This window comes from Myotis yumanensis, unplaced genomic scaffold (genome assembly GCF_028538775.1).
Source record: "Myotis yumanensis isolate MYYU_CA2020_CCGP unplaced genomic scaffold, mMyoYum1.0.hap1 SCAF_3, whole genome shotgun sequence".
Taxonomy (NCBI): Eukaryota; Metazoa; Chordata; class Mammalia; order Chiroptera; family Vespertilionidae; genus Myotis; species Myotis yumanensis.
The window spans coordinates 124,561,616-124,587,055 of NW_027223754.1; the positions used below are offsets into that span (position 1 = coordinate 124,561,616).

At 43.6% G+C, this 25,440-nt stretch overlaps 1 protein-coding gene across 8 annotated transcripts in view; it reads left to right on the plus strand.

Annotated features, from left to right (window-relative positions):
- TMCC3 (transmembrane and coiled-coil domain family 3) overlaps positions 1-25,233 on the plus strand; it is a 254,640-nt gene extending 229,407 nt beyond the window's left edge. For 5 of the 8 annotated variants that reach the window (XM_070409565.1, XM_070409566.1, XM_070409563.1 and 2 more), the window contains exons 2-4: positions 13,082-13,986; positions 16,899-17,034; positions 21,053-25,233. In XM_070409565.1, the coding sequence (XP_070265666.1) occupies positions 13,082-13,986; positions 16,899-17,034; positions 21,053-21,355 (1,344 nt within the window). In that variant the 3' untranslated portion in view covers positions 21,356-25,233. Of the gene's footprint in view, positions 1-10,128; positions 10,139-12,892; positions 12,914-13,081; positions 13,987-16,898; positions 17,035-21,052 lie in introns of those variants that run through there. The other 3 variants (XM_070409568.1, XM_070409564.1, XM_070409569.1) reach the window with 3 other exon arrangements.
- The last annotated feature ends 207 nt before the right edge of the window (positions 25,234-25,440 follow it).

Consider the following 25,440-nt stretch of genomic DNA (forward strand, 5'->3'; position numbering starts at 1 on the left):
TGTTTAATGGTAACACAGTGACTTAAGTGAACTACCTTTCAGAGGTTGTAAGGGGTTATGGGTCAGGTATATGCAGTGGGCTCTCGATAAAAGGCAGGGCTGTTACTAGCATCCAGACCTTGAAGCCAGCTGGAACCACCGCTCTGCCACTTGCTTGCCTTATGGCTTCAGACAAGTAACTTACTTTCTCCATATAAAATAGAAGTGATTATTCTAACCTTAGATGATTAAAGCAAAAATAAAATATGTGAAGCATTTAGAAAATTACATGATGCTTAACAAGTCCTTAGCAACTGATAACTTCTCTTTTTAAAATAAATTTTAAATGCCCTGCCAATTTATTTAAAATGAATTTTAAATATCCTGATATAAATAATTATATCTGACCATTCTTCTTGAGGCCTACTTTTCCCCTTTACACAAGTCACTGACTTCTTAGACCCTGGAGGATAAAAGGACTCCTTTGTTTTGTGTCCACGTTCTATTGAATGTGGTTTCCTGAGGGACAAGGAACTATATTTACTTGATAATCTTACTAGTGCATTAAATAAATTATTTTTTAAGTTTTTTAATTTAATGCAATGCAAGACTGCCTTTTTGTCGTCACAATTAATGGATTGAATATGTGTGTTAGAAGGAGCAGCCTCCTGGGTTCCCTGCCGTAATTATGATGGTAACCCCAGGGAAAAGGTCACTTAGGGAGAAAGGGAGTACAACTGCATATTCTGTACGATGGTGACCTTAATATTTACCACTTGGCAATCGGTCACCTATATTTTTTTAAATATGTTTTTAAATTGATTTTTAGAAAGAGGAAGGGAGAGAGAGAGAGAGAAACATGAATTGGCTGCATCCTGCACCCCCCTACTGGGGATTGAACCTGAAACCCAGGCATGTCCCAGACCAGGAATCGAACCAGTGACCTCTTGGTTCATGGGTTGACGCTTAACCACTGAACAACACTGGCCGGGTGGTCATCTATATTCTGCTTGGAGCCGTATAAGACATATCAGTTTCCTGAATGTTTGACCTGGCCTGAATCAACATTAACAGCCCAGTCTGTCTGGAAAGTAATCCAGCACAACCTCAGCTGCAGGTTCTTTCAGTGCAAACAGCTGGGAGAATGTAAACATGAGGCTGCCCCAGTTGGCTGTTTGTCAATTACTGAATCAGGCAACAGATACTGAGATCCTATTGAGGAAAGAATGTGGGACAGGACACAGCTAGTTTATTAGACATCCCCACCCCTCGAGGCTTCATGGTAGTAGAGGGACAAATATTACACGAGTACTTATTACTATACTCAGTGCTTACTGTAGAAGGGGTAAAGGCAGATGTGGGGGTGAGCACAAAGGAAGCAATTAGTTTCAGCTGAGATTGGAGGTGGCTGTTTGAATCAGTAGTTAAAAGGTAAATTGGGACGAAGACAGGGAGGCCCCTCTAGGGCAGTGGTTCTCAACCTTGGCTGCACATTAGAATCACCTGGGAATCTTTTTAAAATACTGATTTCTGGGCCTCATCCTCATCCGGAAATTCTGTTTCTTTGTTATGGGGTGGGGCCACAACATTAGTAACAAAGAAACAGAATTTCCGGAGGATGAGGCCCAGAAATCAGGATTTTAAAAAGATTCCCAGGTGATTCTAATGTGCAGCCAAGGTTGAGAACCACTGCTCTAGTGCCTTGTGCTCAAAATATCATTATGGATGGGTCTATAGCAGTGATTCTCAACCTTCTGGCCCTTTAAATACAGTTCCTCATGTTGTGACCCAACCATAAAATTATTTTTGTTGCTACTTCATAACTGTAATGTTGCTACTGTTATGAATCGTAATGTAAATATCTGATATGCAGGATGATCTTAGGCGACCCCTGTGAAAGGGTCATTCGACCGCCAAAGGGGTCTCGACCCACAGGTTGAGAACCGCTGGAGGAATATAGCTAAGATAGGGAACCTGATCCAGAATTTTAAATGCTTTGCTAAGGAGTTCACACTTTAATCTAGGAACTTTAAAGGTTTTCAAAAGAATAGGACATGACCTCATTTAGCTTTCTAAAAGATCACTTTGACCCACAGAGGTTAGAGTTTTTTATATTGATTATCCTCTTAAAAATCCAACACAACTTCAAAGTAAGGTTGCTTTTCCTTACTAGAAATAAATACTAAAGTGTTGGTTGAATGCATTTTTCATGGACATTAACATTATTTTCTTTAAATGTAAAGCTATTCATTATTTTGGTAGAACTAAAAACAGCTTTTTATTTCTAATTGCTATTTGGCAACAATACTGCTGGCTTGTCTTAGAAAAAATAAAATTGCTCAAAACAACTTCATTATTGCAAAAGGAAAAGAAATTAATATAGATCAGTTTTTCTTCCACTCCCTCAAATGTAAGTATGTTATCTCTAAGCCCTGTCTGATGGCTAGTAGTATTCTGATCGATTTACAACAAAATTATATACTACAAATCATCTGGTATATATGTTTTCCTCACCCCCACCCCAGTATTTTTTATGGCACCAGAAACAAACTCAACCCTTGCCTGCAGAGAGGGACTTAATTTTGAGGCTTAGGTTTGCTTTGGAAATGTGCTTTGGGGCCTGAGTACCAACTGCTATTTCCTGGCTCAATCTTATCTATCAACTTCTAAAAAAACACGAGCCCAGTTGTAGCCGTTGGTGCAGCTTCCTCTGGGTGCCCTGAAGTAGGGGATAGAAGTAGCTATGCCAGTTTATGAGCTGGGTATGTTTTATCACGTTACCCCCATTACATTTGGGAGTGACTACAGCATTCATCTCCAGACAGCATGACATGCTTAGCATCTATAAAGTTCACCCACCCCTTTCCACTGAGAGTCAGGTTATGATAAGGCACATGGAAAATAGAGTAGCAGTAATGTCCAGAAATCAAAAAGAAAAAAGGAGGGGGAAGCAAAAGGGCTAAGCCCCAGGTCTAACAGTTACTCTAAGTTTGGTCTACACTTCTAGCATCCAAGGCAAAGAGGGAACATGCTTGTTATCTGATAGACACACTATCTTATTCACCACTGAATTCATTCTGCATTTACCCAAGAAGCTGTACTTCAGCAGACAAGTTCCTTTCCCTTTGTGCAAGGCAGCTATAATGTACAGAGCATGGATCAAAAGGAAATGTTACCTGGGTTCATATTCAAGCGTCCTTTAAAAGCAGGCAGTAGGCCAAGTGAGACCTCTAAGGGATTCTTCCAGCTCTGAAAGTCTAATTCCTGTTGCAGGTCGGTGCCCCTCACATGAAGTTAGTTGTTGTGTGTGCCTAAAAGGCCCTAAGAATGCCTCGAAGGCCTTCCGATTGGAGGTGCTGAGGACTGGGTAGGACAGTGTTGGATTTGTAGCTATCATTCAGAAACTTAGTTAAGCACACAAGAACGCCCACCCTCCATATTTTGAGGGTAAGGGAAGCCATAAATAAATGCTGTAGGTACAAGCATGTCAAACTCATGGCCAGCAGGTCGTACGCCTGGTTTATTTAAAGGAAGCATGCGGCCCGCTGGCTGCGAGTTTGACATGCTTGCAGAAGGCTGGGGTCGCAGTCCTGGGCCAGCTACCTCCCAGGCCCAGGGTGGCGTTCTTTGCTCACTGGCTGAGGGTGGTGACAGTTACTATTCTTCTTTAGAGCTGCCGACAAATCCTCACTTCCTGAGTTCCTGCGGTGGCTGTCTTGGAGTGGAATGTGGTATGCCTTCCTCTCCCTCAGCCCTCAAGCCACATGCTCTGGTCCTTTTCCTGGGGAGTTGTTACTGACAGACATTGCCCGGAGCCAATGGGGAATAACAAGCATGGGTGGGAAAGATTCCCGAAGTTAGTTTAGTGCTCAGGGGTTTCCATTCACCCCTTCCCTCAACTTCTTCTGAGCATAGGAACTAAAAGCATCAATGACATTTATTCTGCAATTGTCCTAATATCAGGGCTTCCTGCTTCCCTTACGTGAGAATTCACCATCTCACCATGAGAAGGCCGAGTTATTAGGGTCCAGGCCTGCAAAGGTGAGGGTCAGGTGGTAGGTGCTCACTTCCCTTTCCCAAACTTGCCTATCTTCCAGGAATGTGAGGTCCCCAGAGACCGCTTCCTCTTCTTAGAAATAGCCCTCTATGGGTGTTTGGGTGACGCCTTGAACCCCTCTACAGTTTCCTCCACAGAGGACCCTTGGCTGTTTTTTACCTGCAGTTGTTACTCATTATAAGTTGCTTGATTTTCATTACCATAGCCTTCCCCTTTTGCCCTTCAAGGCAGTCTGTTAAAATCTGGCCTTTGTCCCCCTTTAATTTAACTTTTATGTAAATTACACAGTATACAGTAAATCTACCAGGTCAGACTAATTTTTTAAGGGGTTAGTTTGTATTAATTGAAGGTATGAGTTATAAATTATTTTGAAGAAATATGTATTCTCTAGTGCATGTAACTCAAAGTAGGTTATCACTGTTGCCTGGTAGAGGCTTAATGAGAAGGTAATTAATTTTAATTACAGTATCAAATGTTTGTAAGTGCTTGAAGATTTGTTGTTGAGAGCCTTGAACACTTTACACTGTTAATTAGCAGTGTCGGTGGGTGAAGGATTGGCTATCACAGGGCCGTATCCCAGCCTCCCTTCCGAATGATCCTTGATTGAGTTATGAGGTCTGCTTCAGCTGCAGGCAAGACATAGAACGATGACACTACAGATTCTTGTCAGGGATGCTAGGAGAGGAAGGGGGTGGGGAGGGGACTGAACCTTTATGGCCAAACTAGTGACTCAATTCCCATTCTGTACACCATGAACTTATTCCAGGTTCAAAGTGTGCTGTTGTCAGACTTGAACTACAAAAGGAAATGTTCTTTGTGTAAACAAATTAGAACAAACATGTCACTAAGACACTTTACTAATTTCCTTTTGGATATTATGAGAAGATCATAAGATTTTTTCATTTCTAGCATGTAGTGGGGGAAGTGGCTTTCTTCTGAAATAGAGGTATTGTGGTATTGTGTATAGGTATCACATGAATGTGTTAATTATCCTATCTAATAAAGACGGGATATGCAAATTGACCATCACTTTGTGACAAAGATGGCAGCGCCCACAGCTAATGAGGAGGGAATATGCAAATTAACACAACAAAAATGGTGGCGGTTGGCTCAGAGTGAAGGTGGGAGGTGGCTCCCGGCCCCAGAGCGAAGACAGGAGGCGGCCCCCGGCCCTGGAGGGAAGGCAGGAGGTGGCAGCCAGAGCAAAGGCCCGGGTCCTGGGTTCCGGAGGGAAACTGGTGCCGGCAGCCAGGGGAAGGAAGGCCTATTCTTGCAGGAATCTTCCTGCATCGTGCCTCTAGTGTCACAATAAGGAGGATGCTTATCAAGCCTTCAGAATGATTTTTCCAGGACAGGTTAGCTCAATTAGCAAGAAAACCAAGTGTTTGATGCTGAGATCTATGACTGGCTAGCCTCCCTAGGGTCCATGTTCACTGGCTGGTGCGACATTTCCCGAGGGCATGCCTAGTGACCTCAGCTAGCAGGAGGGAAGATGGCTTAGTAGTATCATATATATTACAGGTAGGAAGGTGATAAAACTCGTGTTCTTCCGGGAGAAGATACAGAGGTACCCCTGGAGGGCCCCGCCCCATCCTCTCAGCTGTGTCACCTAGCACAGCACAAGGAAGGGTCATTCCCTTCTCTCCAGGCAGGTCCGTGGTTGTCTGCTGAGTGCCTTTTCCCACACGTGTCCAGGTATCACCCCCTCCCTTGTTAGGCCCTTGCTTCTTCTCCAGAGGCCTTACATTTCTTAGTCTTACCTTATGTTTCTCTTATTTTCTTTCTTCTCTTAGTGATTATAAATGCCTGACTGTGATTTTTGAAAGGTTCAGGCTTGGGCTGGAGTCGCACAGAACGGACTCAAGGCTCAGTGTAATCAAAAAGATATTTATTCAAGTCACCTGGGTGCAGATGGACTGAGTTTGAGAAAGAAATCAGTGGTGAATGGGGAGGGATCAGGCTTTTTATGTGCTCAGGGAGACCTGCAGATGGGGCTTCAGCTTGACATGTATCAGGACCGTTCACCTCCCTCCCCCCCCCCATCCCCAGCTTTACAGCCTTGCCCTTTGTCCTTCTATTGGCGTCAGACGTCCTTCTTCCTGGGGGCTGTGCAAGGGTTATGGTCTTCGGGAATTTCTGTAAAATAACCACTCAGGGGGTGTGTTTGTGCAAGGCTTAGGTTTGCAGAAGGAGCTACTTCTGTTAGCCCCAGCTAAGTCAGAGCCCTGTTTCGTGATTAACCCTTTCAGTTTTGATAAAAGCATAATCTTTTTTACCCTCATAAAATTATTTTGCATAGTTCACTATTTATATTTTGGAACATGGATGAAGAAAAGTGGATTTTATAAGTTGTATCCAAGATGAAATTGGTGCGGCTCCAGGCCCCAACCGGGCCAGGGGTAGGAAGTTATATGGTGATGGTTTCGAGGCTAGCCTGAGGGAGAATTTCTGACAGAGTAATCTGAACCAAGCCTGAAGCTTCCACACAAGTCTGGAGAACCACAGTGGGACACTGCAGAATGGATTCTCATGACCAGCAGCTGAGCTTGTACAGGTCTTTCAAAGTCTTGCCTTGTTTATATATCTGAGTTGAGCCCCAGCTAAGCTATTTAGTATTTATTCATGGACTTTGAGAAACATGTATTCTTTGTATAAGCCTTGCTTTTCTAGTAAGATAGGATTGGTGTAAAGAATATATGATCTATTTTTGTTCATCAGTTTATGTTGTTCATTATATTCCACAAATGAGTGAGATCATATGATATTTATCTTTCTCCGACTGGCTTATTTCGCTTAGCATAATGCTCTCCATGCTGTTGCAAATAGTAAGAGAATAGATCCAGAGACATAGAAGCATCGAACAGAGACTGTCAAACCTCAGAGGGAAGGCAGATGGTGGGGGGGGTGGGGCGGGGGGGGGGGTGTCGCTATAAGAGGTCAACCAAAGGACTTGTATGCATGCATATAAGCATAGCCAATGGACACAGTAGGGGTGTGAGGGCATGTGCTGGGGGGGTGGGAGCAGCTGGGGAGAGGTCCATGGGGGAAAAAGGAGACACATGTAATACTTTAAACAATTAAGAATTTTTAAAAAAGAATATATGAAAAAATGTTTTAGCATGATGTCTGACTCAGAGTAAAGGTTCTCCGTCATTTTTGCTAGGGAGACAGAGTGAGTGGATTTCAGTCCTGGCTTCTGCCGTTGGCTAGCTGTGTGCCCCTGGACAGTGTACTGACCTCTGTGCCTAGTTTTCTCATTTGTAAAATAGTAATAAAAGTAAAACCTGCCTCTGAGGTTTTAACAAAGATACTGCGCATGTCACTGACATGAAATTTTTCTCCTGGGTATGTGGCAGGATTGTACCTCCCTGTCCTGTACTTCCCTGGAGTGAGGTGGGGCCGGTGCAGTGAGCGGAGGTCACAGGTGTCTCTCCTGGCAGGAGCCTCTAGGAGCCTGTGGGTGGTTCGCCAGGCTCCCTGCCCCTGCCATGACCACCGGCACAGTCTAGAAGGCAGAGGCTCCATCAGCCTGGGTCCCTCACCTGACTTGGCAGGTGTGTCAGCCTGAGCAAGAAAGCTTTATTTTTTAACCCATTGATACATTGTTTGTAACCAGAGCAAAGCCTGGCACATTCTGACAGGCACACCATATAGCCGGCCTTAACTCTAGCCCTGAAGGTAGATTTCAGCTAAAATGACTCCAGAATGTCAGCTGTGTTGACTCAGACATCTCGGCCTCACCTGTGGGAGACTGGCTACTGAACCTGCAGCTTATCATGGGCCTGTCTGTAACCCCACCTCACATGGGCCGTGACATACCTGCTGCCTGGGAATGATGGCCAGTTGAAATTCCTGACCCTTTCCTCATGTGACTGAGCTCAAGCAGCTTTTCTTTAAGCAAAGGTTCATTGTGTCCGGCCTGGGGACTAAGCAGGCGGTTGCTTCTGTCCCCTCGTTCTGACCTCTCTATGCCCTGCACATTCTGACCACTCAGTGACCCCCTAGAACTTCGGGGAACTCCTGCCTCGGTACTCACCCTCCAGGAGTCCCCAGGAAGGATGGGGGTTTGGGTGGTGTGCCTCTGCGCTCACGCTCCTTCCCTTTTTGTTCATTTCCTCCTGGAGCTTTAGGGGATAAATAAGGATATGGCAGGGGACAGCTCTCTTTGGACCCCTGACAATGTGTTAGAGCAGCACTGGTGGTGACGACTGGGTGGTGACTGGCACCCAGCTGAGGAGCCAAGCTTCCTCCTGTGCTGGAGGCTTGGATTGTTGCAGAGATGACTGTGTCAGTTTTTGACGTCTGTCCAGGGCTTTAGCTTTCCCGTAGCCTTTGTTCCAGAACATCGAGGTGACAGTGGAAATGTTTCTACTGCCGGAAGGAAAACATTAGAAATGGCTTCACTGCGGAGCTGGTGTTCCGCCTTTCATGTAAGGTAATAATAGCCAAGTAATTCTGAGAACTGAAAGAGGCTAGCAGTCATTTTAAAAACAGCAGCTCTTCTGCCAAAACAGTAATTCATGTTTATTATTTTTTAGAAATTGGAACATACGAAAGCATTAGAAGAATGACTCTTTATAACCCCCCAGTACAAAAATAATAACCATTGTGCCTTTCAGTTTTTACTTACAGGGTACATTTTTAAATAACAATAGCAAACATTTATTGAAACCACTCTCTGTGCCAGGAAGTATTTAAGCACTTTCTGTGCATTATCTTAGTTTTCCTCACAACTACTCTCTGAAGAATCATTATCTCCATTTTACAGAAGAGGAAACCGAGGCACAGAGAGGTGAAGTCACTTCTCCAAGATCACACAGCTCAGAAGCGTGGTGCCAAGAAGGAAACCAAAGCAGTCTGCCTCCAGAGCCCAGCCCTTGACTATTCCGTGATACTATCTCACAGTGTAACCAGACAAACAATGGGTCCGTGCTGCCTGTCACTACTCGAGCCAATTAAGCACAGACAGGGTTGAATCATATATGAGCCTTTTTCCAGTATTGCCAGCAATATGGGAGAGCAGCAGGTTCCACAAAAATCTGCTCTGCAGCCCACCATAAGCCAGCGCTTATATAGGTAGAAGTACAAAGGAAAAGTAGGCAAAAGGGCAGTTTACACATATGCAAAAGGACTGGGGATCTTCAAAGGGCTGGCGATTCTGGTTTCTGTAACAAATCTTTGTTAATCTTTCCATGATAATAGGCAGCCCCAAATGGGGAGGAAGGGCTGCTTCTCCAGGTCAGCTCCAGCCAGGGTAGAATGTGCCTTCTTTAATCAGAATAAAATAATCACGGTTAACAGAGCATGATTAATATTTCTTACAATACTAGCTGGTTCCCCAACATTCTATTTCTACCTGCTTTCAACAGTAAAGATGCATTTCAGGGAATGGGATTACGTTTCATGGAATTTTAAAGTGTTAGCTCTCAGTTGTCTGGTTCTATCTCCTTTGTCTGTAATTAGGAAATCTAAAACCACTGATGTGATTTGATTTACCAAAGAACAACATAGCTAATACATGTCAGTGCCAAAACTGGGACACGTGTCTCCTGGCCCACACGGTCCACATGCATTCGGCTCCAGGATTGGTGACCCTTTGTCCTCTTCCCCAGGTCTCAGCCCTAAGACAGCTGCGCTGTACAGCTGCCCTCAGTGCTGAGGCCCCTCATGCTTTCTTCCCAGCATGTGATGAAGTTTCAGTTTCTGTTCAGGGAGTGTATGGGCATCTAGCTGACTTTCAATTATTCTGCAGAAGTCGAGACTACAAGGCTGCAAGGAGTGGCCCAGGAATAGGTCTAACTTTTTACCCTTATCAAACATTTCTAACTGAGATTTGTGGACAAGCATTAGGAGTGATTGATTTGAGTTTTAACTCTAGTAGTTTTCCCTGACCTGGATTCTCGTGAACATGCCATGCATTATTATAGAGTCAGCCAGCCCTCTGGGCATAAACACTCCTGTGTCTACGAGGCTGTCCTGGCCCAGCAGCCTGTAAGAGAGCGACGCCATTGTGTTGAGATGCCGGAGTTGTTGGGTGGCCAGCTGCAGTGTGGTTGAGAATTAAAGGAGGAAGAACAGGTGAGGACTTAACCGCTACCGTTGGTAAGGTGTAGAAACTTCTGTATCTTCAGACGTGGTGGTGGACTTCTCAATGGAGAATACAAGCAGGTTGTTTGGTGTTTGTTGTTTGTTTTTTAAATAACTTTATCCTAGTGAGCACAAGGAGGGCAGGAGCAGGTTCTTGCGAATCTCACAGTGTAGAGCAAAAAAAAGTGAGAATGCTGAGGTCATGTGCATGGTTACCTCTGGAGGTGAGGATGATGCAGCTGTGATTGAAGGGGGCACAAGGAAGTTTCCCTTCTGTTTTTCCAACTGGGTCCTGGTTACATAATATGTTCAGTTTGTGGAAATTCATTAAGTTTTAAACTTATTAAATGTGCTCTTTTCTGAGTATAAGCTATACTTAAAAGTCCTGATTTATGCTTGCGTATGTTGTTGCACCTGATCTCCATTTAGTTGGATCATTGTGAAATGATGTAGAGTTTATTACATGGGTATTAGAAAAACATCTCTACCTGGAATTGTCAGGTCTGTGTGGGCCAAACTTCTAAGGTTATTTTTTTATTCTATTAAAATGTATCTTAAATGACTCCAGTGTAGACTCTCCTGAATGATGTCATCATGCAGGCTTTCATAGACAGCCTCCTGTGAATAGGGGCCATGCCAGCACAGGCTGGCACAGGTATCTCCCCCTGCATGAGTGAGAAAGGAGGAGTAGAGGGGGATCACAGAAAGGAAAGGCAGCTTTCCAGTGGGACTGGTACAAACTTCATGGAAGAAGTGGCATTTGAAATGCATATTGCAGCACATGTAGGATTTGGATTAGCAGAGGTGAATGGGTAGCAGGCATTGCAAATACTAGATGCAGGAGGAAATCCATAGAAAATTCACATACATTCTGGGAACTTTGAGTTGCTTGGGTCACTTAAGATAACCAGCATCCATCAGGTGCAGGGTGAGGCCTGAAAGGTAAGCTAAGGCCTTACAGTGGCCAGGTTGTATTAGTTAATTGGGAGGCATTAGCAAGCCAAAGGAAGTTTTTGAGAAGTAGAGAAGCACGATTAAATTAGATATCAGTGACATCATTTTCCCAGCCTCGTGGTTGTACAGTTACCCTGTCTGCCCAAAATAAACATTTGCTAGGTTTAGTGCATGCCTTATTGCTGTTACTTAAGCCCATTCCTTTTTGGGTCCACTAGTGCGCCTTCGATACATACTTCCTTGAGTTTCCTGTACTCATCTCTCTAGGACTTGATAATTATTATATACTTTCTTTAGTCCCTGCACCCATTCTTCCCTCTTGATCAGGTGAAGTTACTATTCCTTTATCCTTTTTTCATACATCCTGTTTTCTAGTCTGATAGTGATTTGGCATTGAGTTCCTTCCAGCCTGATGCTTTTCTGCCAGATAAAACAACCAGTGTCGCTTACCCATGGCAAAATGGTTTGTGGGAAGACAGGGGCCAAGGAATAATGGTAACAGATTTTGTAAGTTATGAAGGAGGCCTGCCCCACCAGTCTGGGTGTGTCTCCCTGTGCTACTGGGAAAAAGCACTGGGTAGCATTTTTCATATGGCATCTATTAATATTCATTGTTGGAAACAGTCCACATTCAAGTCTGGGCCACATGGGCAGTGTGCAATCTGTTATTATCTTACTAATTTTTTGCTATGTCAGTGTACTATCCCCTTTAAAAAAAAAAGTAACTTGGGCTGAATATTGTCTCCACGTGAGAATCTATATCAAGGCATTATTCTAATCAAAGGGTTGTTAACTTGACAGCTAAGATGCTTCAGTTTAGATCTTACAAATCTTTATTTAGAGAATGTATTCAGAGTCTACCACGACCTGGTTTTGGTCCTCTGGGGACACAAGTGTGAGAGTGTCCTGACATGGCAGGAGGACCTGGTTAGGGTGATTTGATTCAAATCCTGACTCCTTTAAGTTTCAGTTTCTACTTATTACACAGATTTAACACATTATTTGCCTGGTATGGTAGAGAGGATCTAATAGGACAGCCCTGTGAGCATCCGCAGTGCCTGGCACATATTCTGCATTTGCTTCCCTTTTATAGCCAGGCTAACGCCCCACCTACCCACCCACCTTCCCTGCCAAGATTCTCACTTCATAGTTCTTTTCCCCAGGTGGCCCTTGAGTAAGAAAGCTATTTCACATGATCTTACTAGTAATATTAGTACTACTGTTTTTTAATCACTTTAGTTGTGGTTTGCGGTTGTTTCCACATCTAAATATTGTTGTATTACTCAATTATTAAAATTAATCTTGCACCATATTATTTCATCACATCTGTTAATTATTTCATTAAGAAAATAATTTCTTGCCTGGCTGGTTGAGTGTTGACCCATAAATCAGGAGATCACGTTCGATTACTGGTCGGGGCACATGCCCAGGTTGTGGGGGGAGGGGAGCATGCAGGAGGCAGCTGATCAATGATTCTCTCTTACTGATATTTCTAGCTCTCTCTCTCCCTGCACCTTTCTCCCTGAAATCAATAAAAACATTTAAAAAATAAAAGAAAATAATTTATTGTGTAAATGAATGTACCTGCTAGAACTTCACTTTCTTTTATTTTTCTTTTATTTCTTTCTTTCATTCTCCTTCTATTAAATGATTAAGTTCTGATTTGGATGACTTCCCTCAATGGTGAATGGGGCATGGCAGGCATCCCCATTACCTGGGCACTTTGGGAAACCTGGACTGACTGGTAACCTCATTCTATGTATTTCTCCCCTGCCAACCAAAAGTTGCCATCGGATCAGACAGAAAATGAATTCCCTGGGACTCCGAATCTCACAGGTAGTGTACACGGATATGAGAAGGAGTTGGATTGTTGTCCTGTGTTCAACAATAATAGGGAGTTTTTTAAAAATCTAGGACTGAAGTATGTCTGTTGTGAGCACAGATTCTATCACAGTAACTGTCTCTTAGACTTCAAATCTTACGGTTACTTCTGCTCTTTTTCAGGTAGAGCGCCATGACATGAATACCCTAAGCCTGCCCCTGAACATACGCCGAGGCGGGTCAGACACCAATCTCAACTTTGATGTACCAGATGGCATCCTGGACTTCCACAAGGTCAAGCTCAATGCGGACAGCCTGAGACAAAAAATTCTAAAGGTAACAGAGCAGATCAAAATCGAGCAGACGTCCCGGGATGGGAATGTTGCGGAATATCTGAAACTAGTCAACAGCGCTGACAAGCAGCAGGCTGGCCGTATCAAACAAGTCTTTGAGAAGAAGAATCAGAAATCAGCTCACTCCATTGCTCAGCTGCAGAAGAAATTAGAGCAGTATCACAGAAAGCTCAAGGAGATCGAACAGAACGGAGCCTCCAGAATCTCCAAGGACAACCTGAAGGATATCCAGCACTCCCTGAAAGATGCCCAGGCCAAGTCTCGAACTGCTCCGCACAGCCTGGAGAGCAGTAAATCAGGCATGCCAGGGGTCTCCCTCACTCCACCTGTATTTGTCTTCAATAAGTCCAAAGAGTTTGCCAACTTGATCCGGAATAAGTTTGGCAGCGCAGACAACATTGCTCACTTAAAAAATTCCTTAGAGGAGTTTAGGCCCGAGGCGAGTTCCAGGGTCTATGGGGGCAGCTCGACCATCGTAAACAAACCCAAGTATGGCAGCGACGACGAGTGCTCAAGCGGCACATCGGGCTCCGCCGACAGTAATGGGAACCAGTCATTTGGGGCCAGCGGAGCGGGCACACTGGACAGCCAGGGGAAGCTCACCATGATCCTGGAGGAATTGAGGGAGATCAAGGATACCCAGGCACAGCTGGCCGAGGACATCGAGGCCCTGAAGGTGCAGTTTAAGAGAGAATACGGTTTTATTTCTCAGACCCTGCAAGAGGAGAGATACAGGTATTATTTCAGACAATTCTCTTAGAATTTATTTGGAAGCATGAGTTACTAATTGCAGAGAGATTGCTTGACAGTGATACGCTAATGGTTGTACTTTTCATAAAGAGGAATATGGGTCAAAAGGCATTCGGGCTCTGGCCAGTGTGGCTCAGTTGGTTGAGCATCATCCTGTAGATACAAAAAGTAAATACCTATCACATATTGTAAGATTTAAGTTTTAGCTTACATGTCTTATATCTGATACATGGTTTTATATATGTATTAATTTAGGAATGTGGCTTTTTTCAGCTGTATTTTATGAAACAATTTTTAAACTTTCCTCATATGTCTTTGACTTTAGTTTCTTTGTCATACAAGAACTATTTTTGAATCACAAATTTTCCAGAGAATATTAAGCTTAATTCCATTCGACTAGCTTGGGATGCAGTACTCTTTGGGTCCAAATTTTATCCTAAGTCACAAATACCCACTTACATAAATTTAGGAGAGTTTTTGTTCTCATTTATTATCTGTACATATAAATGGCTAAGTGACCAACTGTACGTCCGACCGACTAACTAGCCGGTACATATGACATGCACTGGCAATCCTATATAATAAAAGCCTAATATGCTAAGTGTTCAGTCGTCCAGTGACTGGTCAACTGTTCAACCAATCAAAGTATAATATGCTAATGATATGCTAAGGCCACTCAACCACTCACTATGACGTGCACTGACCACCAGGGGGCAGATGCTCTGACTGGTAGGTTAGCCGATCAGGACTGGGCAAGACAGGGCTGGACATGCCCTGTAGCCCTCCCATGGTCTCTCCCCGGCCCGATTGTGCACTGGTGGGGTTTCTCGGCCTGGCCTGCGCCCTCTCGCAATCCAGGACCCCTTAGGGGATGTCAGAGAGCCAGTTTCAGCCCAATACCACAGGCCACTCCCCTCAAGAGGGCACCAGACACAGGGCTCATGGCTGGCGAGCACTGCTGTGGCAATGCAAGCCTCCCTATCGGGACTGATTGAACTCGAGCCCACAGCAGGCACAGGGGGCCGGGATAAGTGGGAGTGGCAAGTAGGAGCTGCAGGTGACGTTAGACTGCGGGTTTTGGCCTGATCCCCGCAGGCCACCCAGAGGGATCCCACCCGTGCACAAATTCATGCACCGGGCCTCTAGTTTAAAAATAAACGTTGACTCGCACATGCACAATACATATAAAGCTCCCATCGAATTTCTTAATAGTATTACTCCTTCGGGAATGCTGTGTCATAAATTAAAATTGAAAGTAGGTGCAATCATCATGCTACTGAGAAATCTGAATAGTAAATGGGGTCTTTGTAATGGTATTAGACTTATTATCAAAAGATTGCAACCTAGCATAATTGAAGCTGAAGTATTAACAGGATCTGCGGAAGGAGAGGTTCTGATTCCAAGAATTGATTTGACCCTGTCTGACACTGGCCTCCCATTTAAATTAATTTGGAGACAGTTTCCCGTGATGCCAGCATTTGCAATGACTATTAAGAAATCACAAGGACAAACTCTAGACAGAGCAGGAATATTCCTACCTGAACCCATTTTCGGACATGGTCAGTTATATGTTGCTTTCTCTCAAGTTCAAAGAGCGTGTGACATTAAAGTTAAAATTGTAAATACTTCATCACAAGGGAAATTAGTCAAGCACTCTGAAAGTGTTTTTACTCTTAATGTGTTGTACAGGGAGATATTAGAATAAGTTTAATCAACTTATCAGTCATTGTTTTATCAGTGTTTTTATATCATGTTTTGTTTTTATATCATGTCTGTTGCTATATCATGTTGTTATTTATTAATTTATATTTTATTTTCATATACATTTTACTAATTTTCTTTCATCTCTGACACTTCTATTATAGAGAAAAGGCGAATAGCGATATTAAGATATTTCTTCTAATTAATTTCCTTTCAATGTGCACAAATCTGAGCACCAGGCCACTAGTATACTTAATGTTTGTGATCTCCATGATTTAGCAACTGACTATATTGCTTACTTTAAGAGATCTTTAAAGGGCTTGTTTATAACACTAGCATTGGGCACCTATGAGGTCCTACCTGAGATTAAGCATTAAATATGTATTTTTTTGGTCTCATTTTTTAAAAATGTATAAGGATCTTAAAACTGGCATTGATCAAATTCATTTCAGGCTAATGCATCTTCTCCAAATAGTGCTTCTTGCTTCAAAATAAACATTATAAGTCTATGTAAATATGTATGAGGTAAATCTCTCCTCTCTGAGGGGGATGAGGGCTAAGAATGGGAATCTTTGTGCCTCTGTTACCTTAGATTTGTACTTTTGGAAATGCCACCTGACCTGATAAGCCATCTATAATTTATAGTGAGCTTAATTTGTTGTTGGCACTGCAGTTCCAAGAACTGGGACATGTATTCAGAATCAGTGTATACACTTGGAAATCGTGGAGTTGGCTCCAGTGTAAGTAGTTGGTTCTTTCCTTCTAGGCACTCTGGCACCTGGCCATGAACTGCTGGCACTGTGGGGGCGGAGAGGGGAGGAGCATCGGGATGCCAGTGGGTCCTTGCCTTGAGCAGGATCCCCCACAGCCCTGCCTCCTGACCAGCCACAGTGAACGTGTCATTGTTGAGGTCCTTCCTGTTGTCATCACAGCCAGCCAACACGCGGTTCTGACCTGGGTGGAAAAGCCAGATTTGCTTTGCATGAAACCCAGTGGTGAGGACAGTTAGGACTACAGAGACCGGAGCTGGAAGTCAGTGCATTTCCCACAGCCAGACTTTTCTTTTGGAAACAGTCTGCCAGGAGATGACAACAAGCCAAAGGGCACTGGCAGCAGTGAGATAAAGGACATTCCGGAATGTGCTGTTAGAACACCTTTGAAATGTCGTGCTCAGAATCGGCTCCTCTCTCTCAAAGGTACGAGCGACTAGAAGACCAGCTCCATGACCTGACAGACCTGCATCAGCACGAGACGGCCGACCTGAAGCAGGAGCTGGCCAGCATCGAGGAGAAGGTGGCCTACCAGGCCTACGAGCGCTCTCGGGACATCCAGGTGCCTTTCCTCCCCTCCTTGGGCACTCAGGGGGCTTTTCCCAGCTGTTAATTCACTTAACACACTAAGTGCATACCCCTCGGCAAGCATTAGTTCTCTACCTTATTAACCCCATCAGCTCATGTTATAGACCAGCAATTTTCACCTTTTTCATCTCATGGCACACATAAACTACTTACTAAAATTCTGTGGCACACCAAAATATATAATACTATATATTTTTGCCAGTCTGACCAAAAAAAGGCACCATTTTGATTCATTCACAGCAGAGGGCTATTGTGTTGGCTGTTGTCATTTTTTTATTTAACAATTTAAAGGAAAAGAGGTCAGTGCCTCTGACTGAATAGGTAAAAATTCTTGCAGCACATCGGTTTAAAGTCGCTGTTATAGACATTACTGGGTAAAGAAGCTATATTCTGTTTACTTTCTGCCTAAATTAATTAACAAATTCTTCTTATCTAACCTCACCCCCCAAGCTCATCATCTTTACCAGCCGTGGGCAAACTATGGCCCGCGGGCCGGATCCGGCCCGTTTGAAATGAATAAAACTAAAAAAAAAAAAAAAAAAGACCGTACCCTTTTATGTAATGATGTTTACTTTGAATTTATATTAGTTCACATAAACACTCCATCCATGCTTTTGTTCTGGCCCTCCGGTCCAGTTTAAGAACCCATTGTGGCCCTCGAGTCAAAAAGTTTGCCCACCCCGATCTATATCCTACTCTCCCCACCACAACCAAAATTTTTAAAAACTTTAAAATGTAAAACAAATCTTGCTTTTATAATTGGAAGTTTATAGCTTTTGAGCACCTTCACCCATTTTGTCCCTGCACCTCCAGCAGCCACCAGTCTATCCCCTCTTCTATGAGTTCAGTTTTTTAGATTCAACATAAATGAGAACATAGAGTATTTGTCTTTCTCTGCCTGGTTTATTTCACTTAGCATAATGCCCTCAAGGCCCATCCATGTCAAATGGCATTGCAAGTGGCAGTTATTTCCTTCTTTCTCATGGCTGCATAGTATTTCATTGTAGATATAATGCCACGTTTTATTCATTCATCAATAAACACTTAGGTTGTTTCCATGTCTTGGCTATTGTAAATAATGCTGCAGGGAACATGGGGGTGCAGATAGCTCTTCTAAATACTGATTTCATTTCCTGTAGTTATACACCCAGAAGTGGGATTGCTGGGTCCTCTGATAGTTTTATCTTTAATTTTTTTTTTTTAGGAACTGCATACTGTTTTCCACAGTGGCTGCACCAGTTTATATACCCTCAGATTGCCTTTTAAAAAAAAAAAAATATATATATATATATATACTCTTTGAGTAATGTTCAGCTTCATTTTTGCAAATTTTCTTTGTAGCCAGTGATTATTTTCTCCAGACCCACTTCATAAGGGAGAAAACAGAAGCATAAAGAGAGATTTCTCCCACAGTGTGTGAGCTAGTGTGTCAGCGCCCATGTTTTGTTCCACTCTGTGTGGAGGGCGGAGCTTGGGTTAATCCCACATGTGTGTTTGGACAGTTCTGGCATCAGGCAGAGCTGGTAGGAAATGCTTGCCTGGGGACATGGGGCAGAAGACGCTGAGGATGTCTGCCCCTGCTCCGGGCTAGGAGACACCTTCACCACTGACTGGCTTCAAAAAATGTGAACCCATTTAAGTGTTCAGTGTTGCCAAGTGAACAATGCAGGTTTATTAGATCATTCTGTTTTAGAACATCTCTGGGTCCTGGCTCTACTACTTAGTGTGGCCCTGGACAAGTCAGCATCCTGTGCCTTAGTTTCCTCATCTATAAAATAGAAATACTAATGAGCTCTATCTCCTAAGGTTGTCGAGAGAATTAAATGGAATACTAGTAATAACGTAAAATACTTAAATCTTTGCCGGACACATAAGCAGTCAAAAAAATATAAATGTTGACCATTTTTTAGTATGTGGGTGGGTAGCCATATATCCCAGGGCTTTTAGCAATTGGGCCTGCTCAGCTTTGTCCTATTTGTTGTTTCTTTTGTTCACAGGGTTATTCCAGCGGATGCGCCAGTATAGATGAGGTTGGCTGTGGGCTACAGGGTTGCAAGAATTTGTTGTTATTTTAAGCAATTGAGTATTGGGGTTTTTAATCCTGAATTCCCCATGAAAAGAGTTTAGAAGATAATCCTGTCCTTTGTGTTTATCCTCAATAAATTAAATACTGGACCCAAGGAAGTCTGACAGTTGTGGGGCTGGCTATCTCCTAGTGTGTGCTGTGACCAAAGTTCCTTACAATACATTGCTTAAATTTTTTGGATTTTTCTTTTGGTTAAAAACAATTGATAGCAGTTCTAAGACAATTCTAGGATCATTCTATTTATATATGTAATTCATCTACCCAATCAAAGATGGATGAATTTGCCTACAATGTTGGTCTTTTGTCTTGTTCTATCACTTTCCCATGCCGTGTCCTAAATGAAGGAAACCTTGAGCCAAAATGTTTAAATATATATATATGAATGATGTGGGGTACTTGTGTGTTGTTGTAGAGAGCAGTATTTTTTAGAATATGAAGATCTGAAAAAGTTTTACCTTTTTTGTTGGTAGCCTGTGTAACGAAAGTTACTATAGTAACAGCAAACCCTGTTCTTTGGCCCATAGAGTATATTCAGCAGAAGAAAAGCAAATCATGTTAAATCATTGTGCTGTTTAAAAACCCGAGAAGATGGCTGTATTTTAATTGAATAAACACATATTTGTAAATGAGTTAGACAGTAGGCTAGTGAACTAAAAGGGGCTCACTGTACCCCCTTCTACTTAGGTCCTTTTCTCTCAAGAGACTAAAGGTTTTTCTCTTTCAAGCCTCATACCCCATAACCCAGTCTCCTGAGTATTCAGCTAGTATGTAGCACCTGCTGCATGCCTGCCACTGGCCTCCTGCTGGGGATCGCAGCTCGGTGGGCCTAGTCCTCATCCTCATGCAGCTATGGCCTCTTGGTCAGGGAGGAGGGCTAAAGGGAGGCTTGGCGCAGTCTGATGGGTCAGGAAGGCTTCCCTCAGGATGCGACAGTTAACTTGAGGCCTGAAAGAGAATGGGAGATCCACAGATGAAGAGGGGAGAGAGTGGGGAGGCAGACATGCCAGACACATGCACTGCATATGCCAGACACAAGAGGGTGTGTGAGATAGATCCTGGATGTTGTATCGATGGGGCTGGGTGGTGACGGCATTGATGAATGCCTCTCAGGCTTCTGGCCTGAGGAACTGGGCAGATTAGATGCCATGTTCTGAGAAAAGGAACTGGAAGGGAAACAGGAATGATGGTAGGTGCAGGAGAAGGTGCAATACATGAATCCGCATTTGGACATATTGCATTTGAGGTGCTTTTAGGAAGCTCAAGAAGGTGTGTAGATATATGAGTCGATCTCAGAAGAGACAGCTGGGCCAGAGGTATACCTGGCATCATCTTATCTTAGTCATTGAAGTCTTGGAAAGAACAGGATCTAGAGAGAATGCATAGCCTCAGATAGTGTCTTGAGACACAGGTGAAACAGCTGTCCCACAGTCAGTCCTGTCCCTGCCTTTCTCGCTCCATCCTCTGCCAATTGGTAATGGGTGCACACAGACTGAGCAGTGAAATAAGGACTAGAATTAGAGATACTACCTATTCCATGGCTAGAAGTAGACAACTGTCCCAAAATGGAACCCTAACACCACCAGCACCGCCCCCGTTTGTCCCTTGTGGCACCAGCAGATGTCAATATGCACTTTATTTCATAGGTAGGTGGAGTCAGAATACCCAACCCTAATTTCTCATTTATGGGCTTTATGGTTGTGTACACATGCTCATTCTGCCCATAAATGACGATAAAATGAGCCTTGTTTTCTTTTCTTTGCCGTCATCATCGTCGTCGTCAGTTTGGCTGTGGGCTGCCTCGGCAGCAGCATTCTGAGCTGGAGGCTCTGGTGCACTTCCAGGCAGGCGCTTACAGGTTGCCCGTGGTCGCACAGCATTTGATCCTTGCTCTGCCTTTTGCCCACAGGAAGCCTTGGAATCCTGCCAGACTCGCATTTCTAAGCTGGAGCTCCACCAGCAGGAGCAGCAGGCTCAGCAGACAGACACGGCGAACGCCAGGGTTCTCCTGGGGAAGTGCATCAACGTGGTGCTGGCCTTCATGACTGTCATCCTGGTGTGTGTGTCCACCATCGCCAAGTTCGTCTCGCCCATGATGAAGAGCCGCTTCCACATCATTGGCACCTTCTTTGCTGTGACTCTTCTTGCAATATTTTGTAAAAACTGGGACCATATTCTGTGTGCCATAGAAAGGATAATAATACCCAGATGAAGCCGCTGGTTCCCGTCCTCAAGTGTCTCCTGGTTTTTAGTTTAAAGAGAACTCTGTGCATACTACCAAATTTTAACATGAGCAGTTGTGCCAATGAAGATTACCAGGACTGGGACTGTGCTGTAAATAACTACAACTCTCTTATCTCGGCAGCAATTGCCGGCTCGGTCCCCGTACCTGGTCATGTGAAACTGTTCAGAGCTCCCATGTTACTCACTGCCTTAATCAGACCAGATTTCCTGCCCAGCTGACTCGCCCAGCACGGTAGACCTCTGGTTATTGAGCACTCGGCATAATTGGTGACTCAGAAGAAAAGGGACTTTCAGTGTCTCTCTCTCAGATCTCTATCATAAATGAGCTCACCATTGTTAGTGGTCACGTTTTCCCTGAGTCACGTAGCAGCAAAGATGTGGCAGGACTCGGGGAAGGGAAGAAGGACAGGCGTTGGCCGTGGAAGTCCAGTAAACCCCGTGTAATCCATCCCACAGTTGACCGTAGGTCCCAGGTATGCCCAGTGTCCACAGTGCTCAATTGTGTGTGGCTCTCTGTAACATGGAAATCTTTTGACACACCTGTTTATCCATCCGAAGTCTAATTAGTTGTTCTGTTGCACTTTACATGGTGAGCAGCAGGATGTGTGAATGGGGCTTGTGCCTTTTCATACCCATGGAACCGTCCACCTGATTCCACCTGAACTGGCTATCGAATGCCCAGCCTCCAAAGCATATAGAAATGCATCCAAACCCCTCATCAGGCTGCGGCTTTAACATCCATTTGGGGTCCTGTCAGGACTACTGCAGAGGCTTGTGATTCAACAAACCGTAATTGTGATAAACCCCCCGTGAGGTGTGATTCACTTTATTCGCAGGTCTGTGAGGGGTTTGGAGCTGACTCCGTAAATGAAAACACACGATGCTCGTGTTGCAGGGGGGGTTCTTTCAGAAGGAAAGCTGAATCATAATTTATAAAGCTGAAGTGCACTCGGGTAGAACACTGGAAGCAGGAGGAAATATGACACGGCAGCTAGATTGGTGGGCGCAGTTCGCCTGGATGAAGAGTGAGAGGCTCCTGAAAGACCAGCAGGGATAAGATAAATTAGATGCAGTGTCTGAGCCAAGGGTGCCATCTGTCTCCTGGCATCTCACTGAAGATAAGTCCTAGGATAACCGAGTGGCCACATGCCCCTGAGGTAGCAGCATCCAAAAGTTAGCATCCCAGACCTATCTGGGGGATGCCACTCACTATCTTCAGCCCAGTGAGACACTCCTTTAAATGGGCTCCTCTCTGTACATGAAAGGAAGAGGTGGGAGAATTTTATGGGAACTGCTGTCTAGCCCCTCCTCCCACCACCCACTCTGTTATCTGAAGACATCAGATGCCTGTTAGTGTACATTTTCTTCCAGAAAGCTTCAAATTGCCTGGGTATAAATTAAGTGCAATGTTTTGCAAAGAGCTGCTTTTAGGGAAATCTCGTGAAAGAAATGTGACAGTGCCATGGTTTGAGAGAATGAAATAGTCGAGCATGTGGCACAAGTCCAGTGTGTGTGAGACTCATACAACTCAAGCTTTTGTTTTAAGTTTACAATTCAGTGGTTCTAATCAGTTCACAAACTCATACAACTGTCACCATTATCTAATTCCAGACTCAAGCTTTTTAAAACAATAAACGTGATTTCATGAAATCGTTGGCTATAGAGTATTTTGGACTCAGGAAAGAGGGAGTTACTGGGCCCACCCCATCTCCTGGCCCTCTCCTTGCGCTGTCAGACTCACCCTGGGTCTCCCAAGTTGGCTGCTAACATACTGTGAGCCATCATATCCAGGGGACAGAAACAGGTTCCGGGTCTAGGGGAGGGAGGGAGAAGGAATGGTGAGCTTCCTTTTGCTCTTATGTTTTCATGGCCAGCATGCCCCTTCCTTTGCCTCTGGGCATCATGTAAGGCTCTAGGAGGGTCTAGGAAGACATCAGCCTCCTCCTGCCACCACATTCCACTCCGTGGCTCAGCCCAGTAAGTTTGCAGGGACTTCCCAGGCCTGCGATCCATGCGTCCCCCACAGTGAGAAGTGAAGGAAGGGGGAGGCAGCACACTCTGGCCACTCCATTCTGGAGCAGTTAACAAGCTGCTAGAAACGCTCTGTTCTGAAATAGTGTGGCATCTAATTCATTGCACCTCATCATGAATTCTTTTTCCAGAATTCATATTTTTGGTGACTCTCATTAGACATCGGATAAGCTTGTTTCCCTTGGATATGCTCAACCTACACGGCATATTTATTTTAGAGTCTTGTTGAAAGTTCACGAAGCTTTCTAATAAGATGACATACCCCAAAGAGACTCTTCTTCTCTTCTTATGGAATAAACCTTCCCACTGCATGAGGAAATTAAATAAAGTTTTATAAGTATACAATGAAAAATAGTAATCAAGCTATGACATATGCTGGAATTGGATATTTAATTGACATTTAAGTTAACTAATCCCTTTTCTCCGCCTTGCATTGATAGTAAACATCTTGTACATACCTACTGAGGAGGAAAGCCAGCTGGGTGGGTGAGCACCTGCTCACTCCGTGAACGGATTGAGTGATTTTTGGGTGCTGACATTTTTGGTGAGATTATTTTCATGACAAAACAAAAACCTAAAAATACTCCCTTGTGGGTTTTGAATTGGCTATTCCAGCTTATATTTTGAATATGATTGAGCCAGAACAAAAGACCCTCCCCCAAAAAAGTAAATAAATCCTACAGTGAAGAGGTAATAAAAGTACCCCATTGCAGATTTGGGGCAGTGAAAGTCTAGCGTGTACCGTTAGCGGTTTTACTCATGCTCGCTATCGTCTCCTGGTAGATGAAATCTTCTGAAACCCCTCCTCTTCTCATTTCAGCCCATGGTGCTCTTATCCCTCTCTGTCACTTAGCATCTGTGTGATTTTAGCCCCTCACCTGCTTTGTCATTCTTGTTTTCATTGAAATATTGCCCCACTGTGTGTGTTCATTGCCCAGCCATTCCTCTTGAATCAGGTTTAATTATGGGTTCAGTGATAGGGATGGAAACTAGCTTCCCTTGGGCAACTAATTACTTTTGTCCTCTTCGTTTGGATTTTAAATACCAAATTATTTTGCATTGAATGGGAACATTTTTTTGTATTGAATCCAAATATAGTTGTATTGGTTTGAAAAAACATTTAATTATACGTATTAATGTGGACATGTGTGATTAACCTATTTTGCATATTTCTATAATTCTGGGGAGCCGGTGGTGGGATAAAGTGGCATTATTTAAAATTCAGGGCTTTATCTGGAGAGAAGTATTTCAAGAAGTTTAGCACATGTACTAAGGAAAGAGTTCTAAAAAAAATAAGTCACTGAAAACTGAGATTGGCCTGTTTACATCAGAAGTTGTTAAGAAGCTAAAAGAAAAAGGTAGTTCATAAGAGTCTGATAACCCATAAGATATAAAGCAGAATTAACCTATAACTTTCTAAAGGAAGTACAATTTCTCTGTTTATAAAAAGCTGGAAAGACATGTACCTGAATTGTTTTAAGAATGATATATGTGTTGCAGTTTTGATTTATGTATTATTTAAAGCATGTCTCCCTCTGTGCTTGTCCTAAGAGAAACGTTTCAACAAAACGTGCTCCGTGTTTAAGACGTGTTTGGGCGCTAGTCAGTGGCTCTGAAAGTACAAACTGGAAATGCTTACTGTGAGATCCACTGCATAATTACACTTTGTGGAATACTACACAGTCTCATGTTGGCCTAAAATTGTAAGTCCTCTGTAGATCTTCACCCCATTCAAAGCAGGTGCCATTATTTTTTTAAATAAACACTGATGTTAGCTTTGAGGTTAAATAAAGAGCTAGATTTCTTAAATTTTCACATTTGTCAGAGCCAAAATCAATAGTACATTTGTGTGTGTATCACCAGTTTTTAATAACCTTTATTTCTTATTTCTCTGAATAGACTTTATTTCAAGCAAACTTGATCAGAAGGTACAGAGATGTTCCCATATACCCCTGTCCCCACATGCACAGCCTCTGCTACTGTCAACATCCCCCACCAGGGGGTACACTTGTTACAATTAAT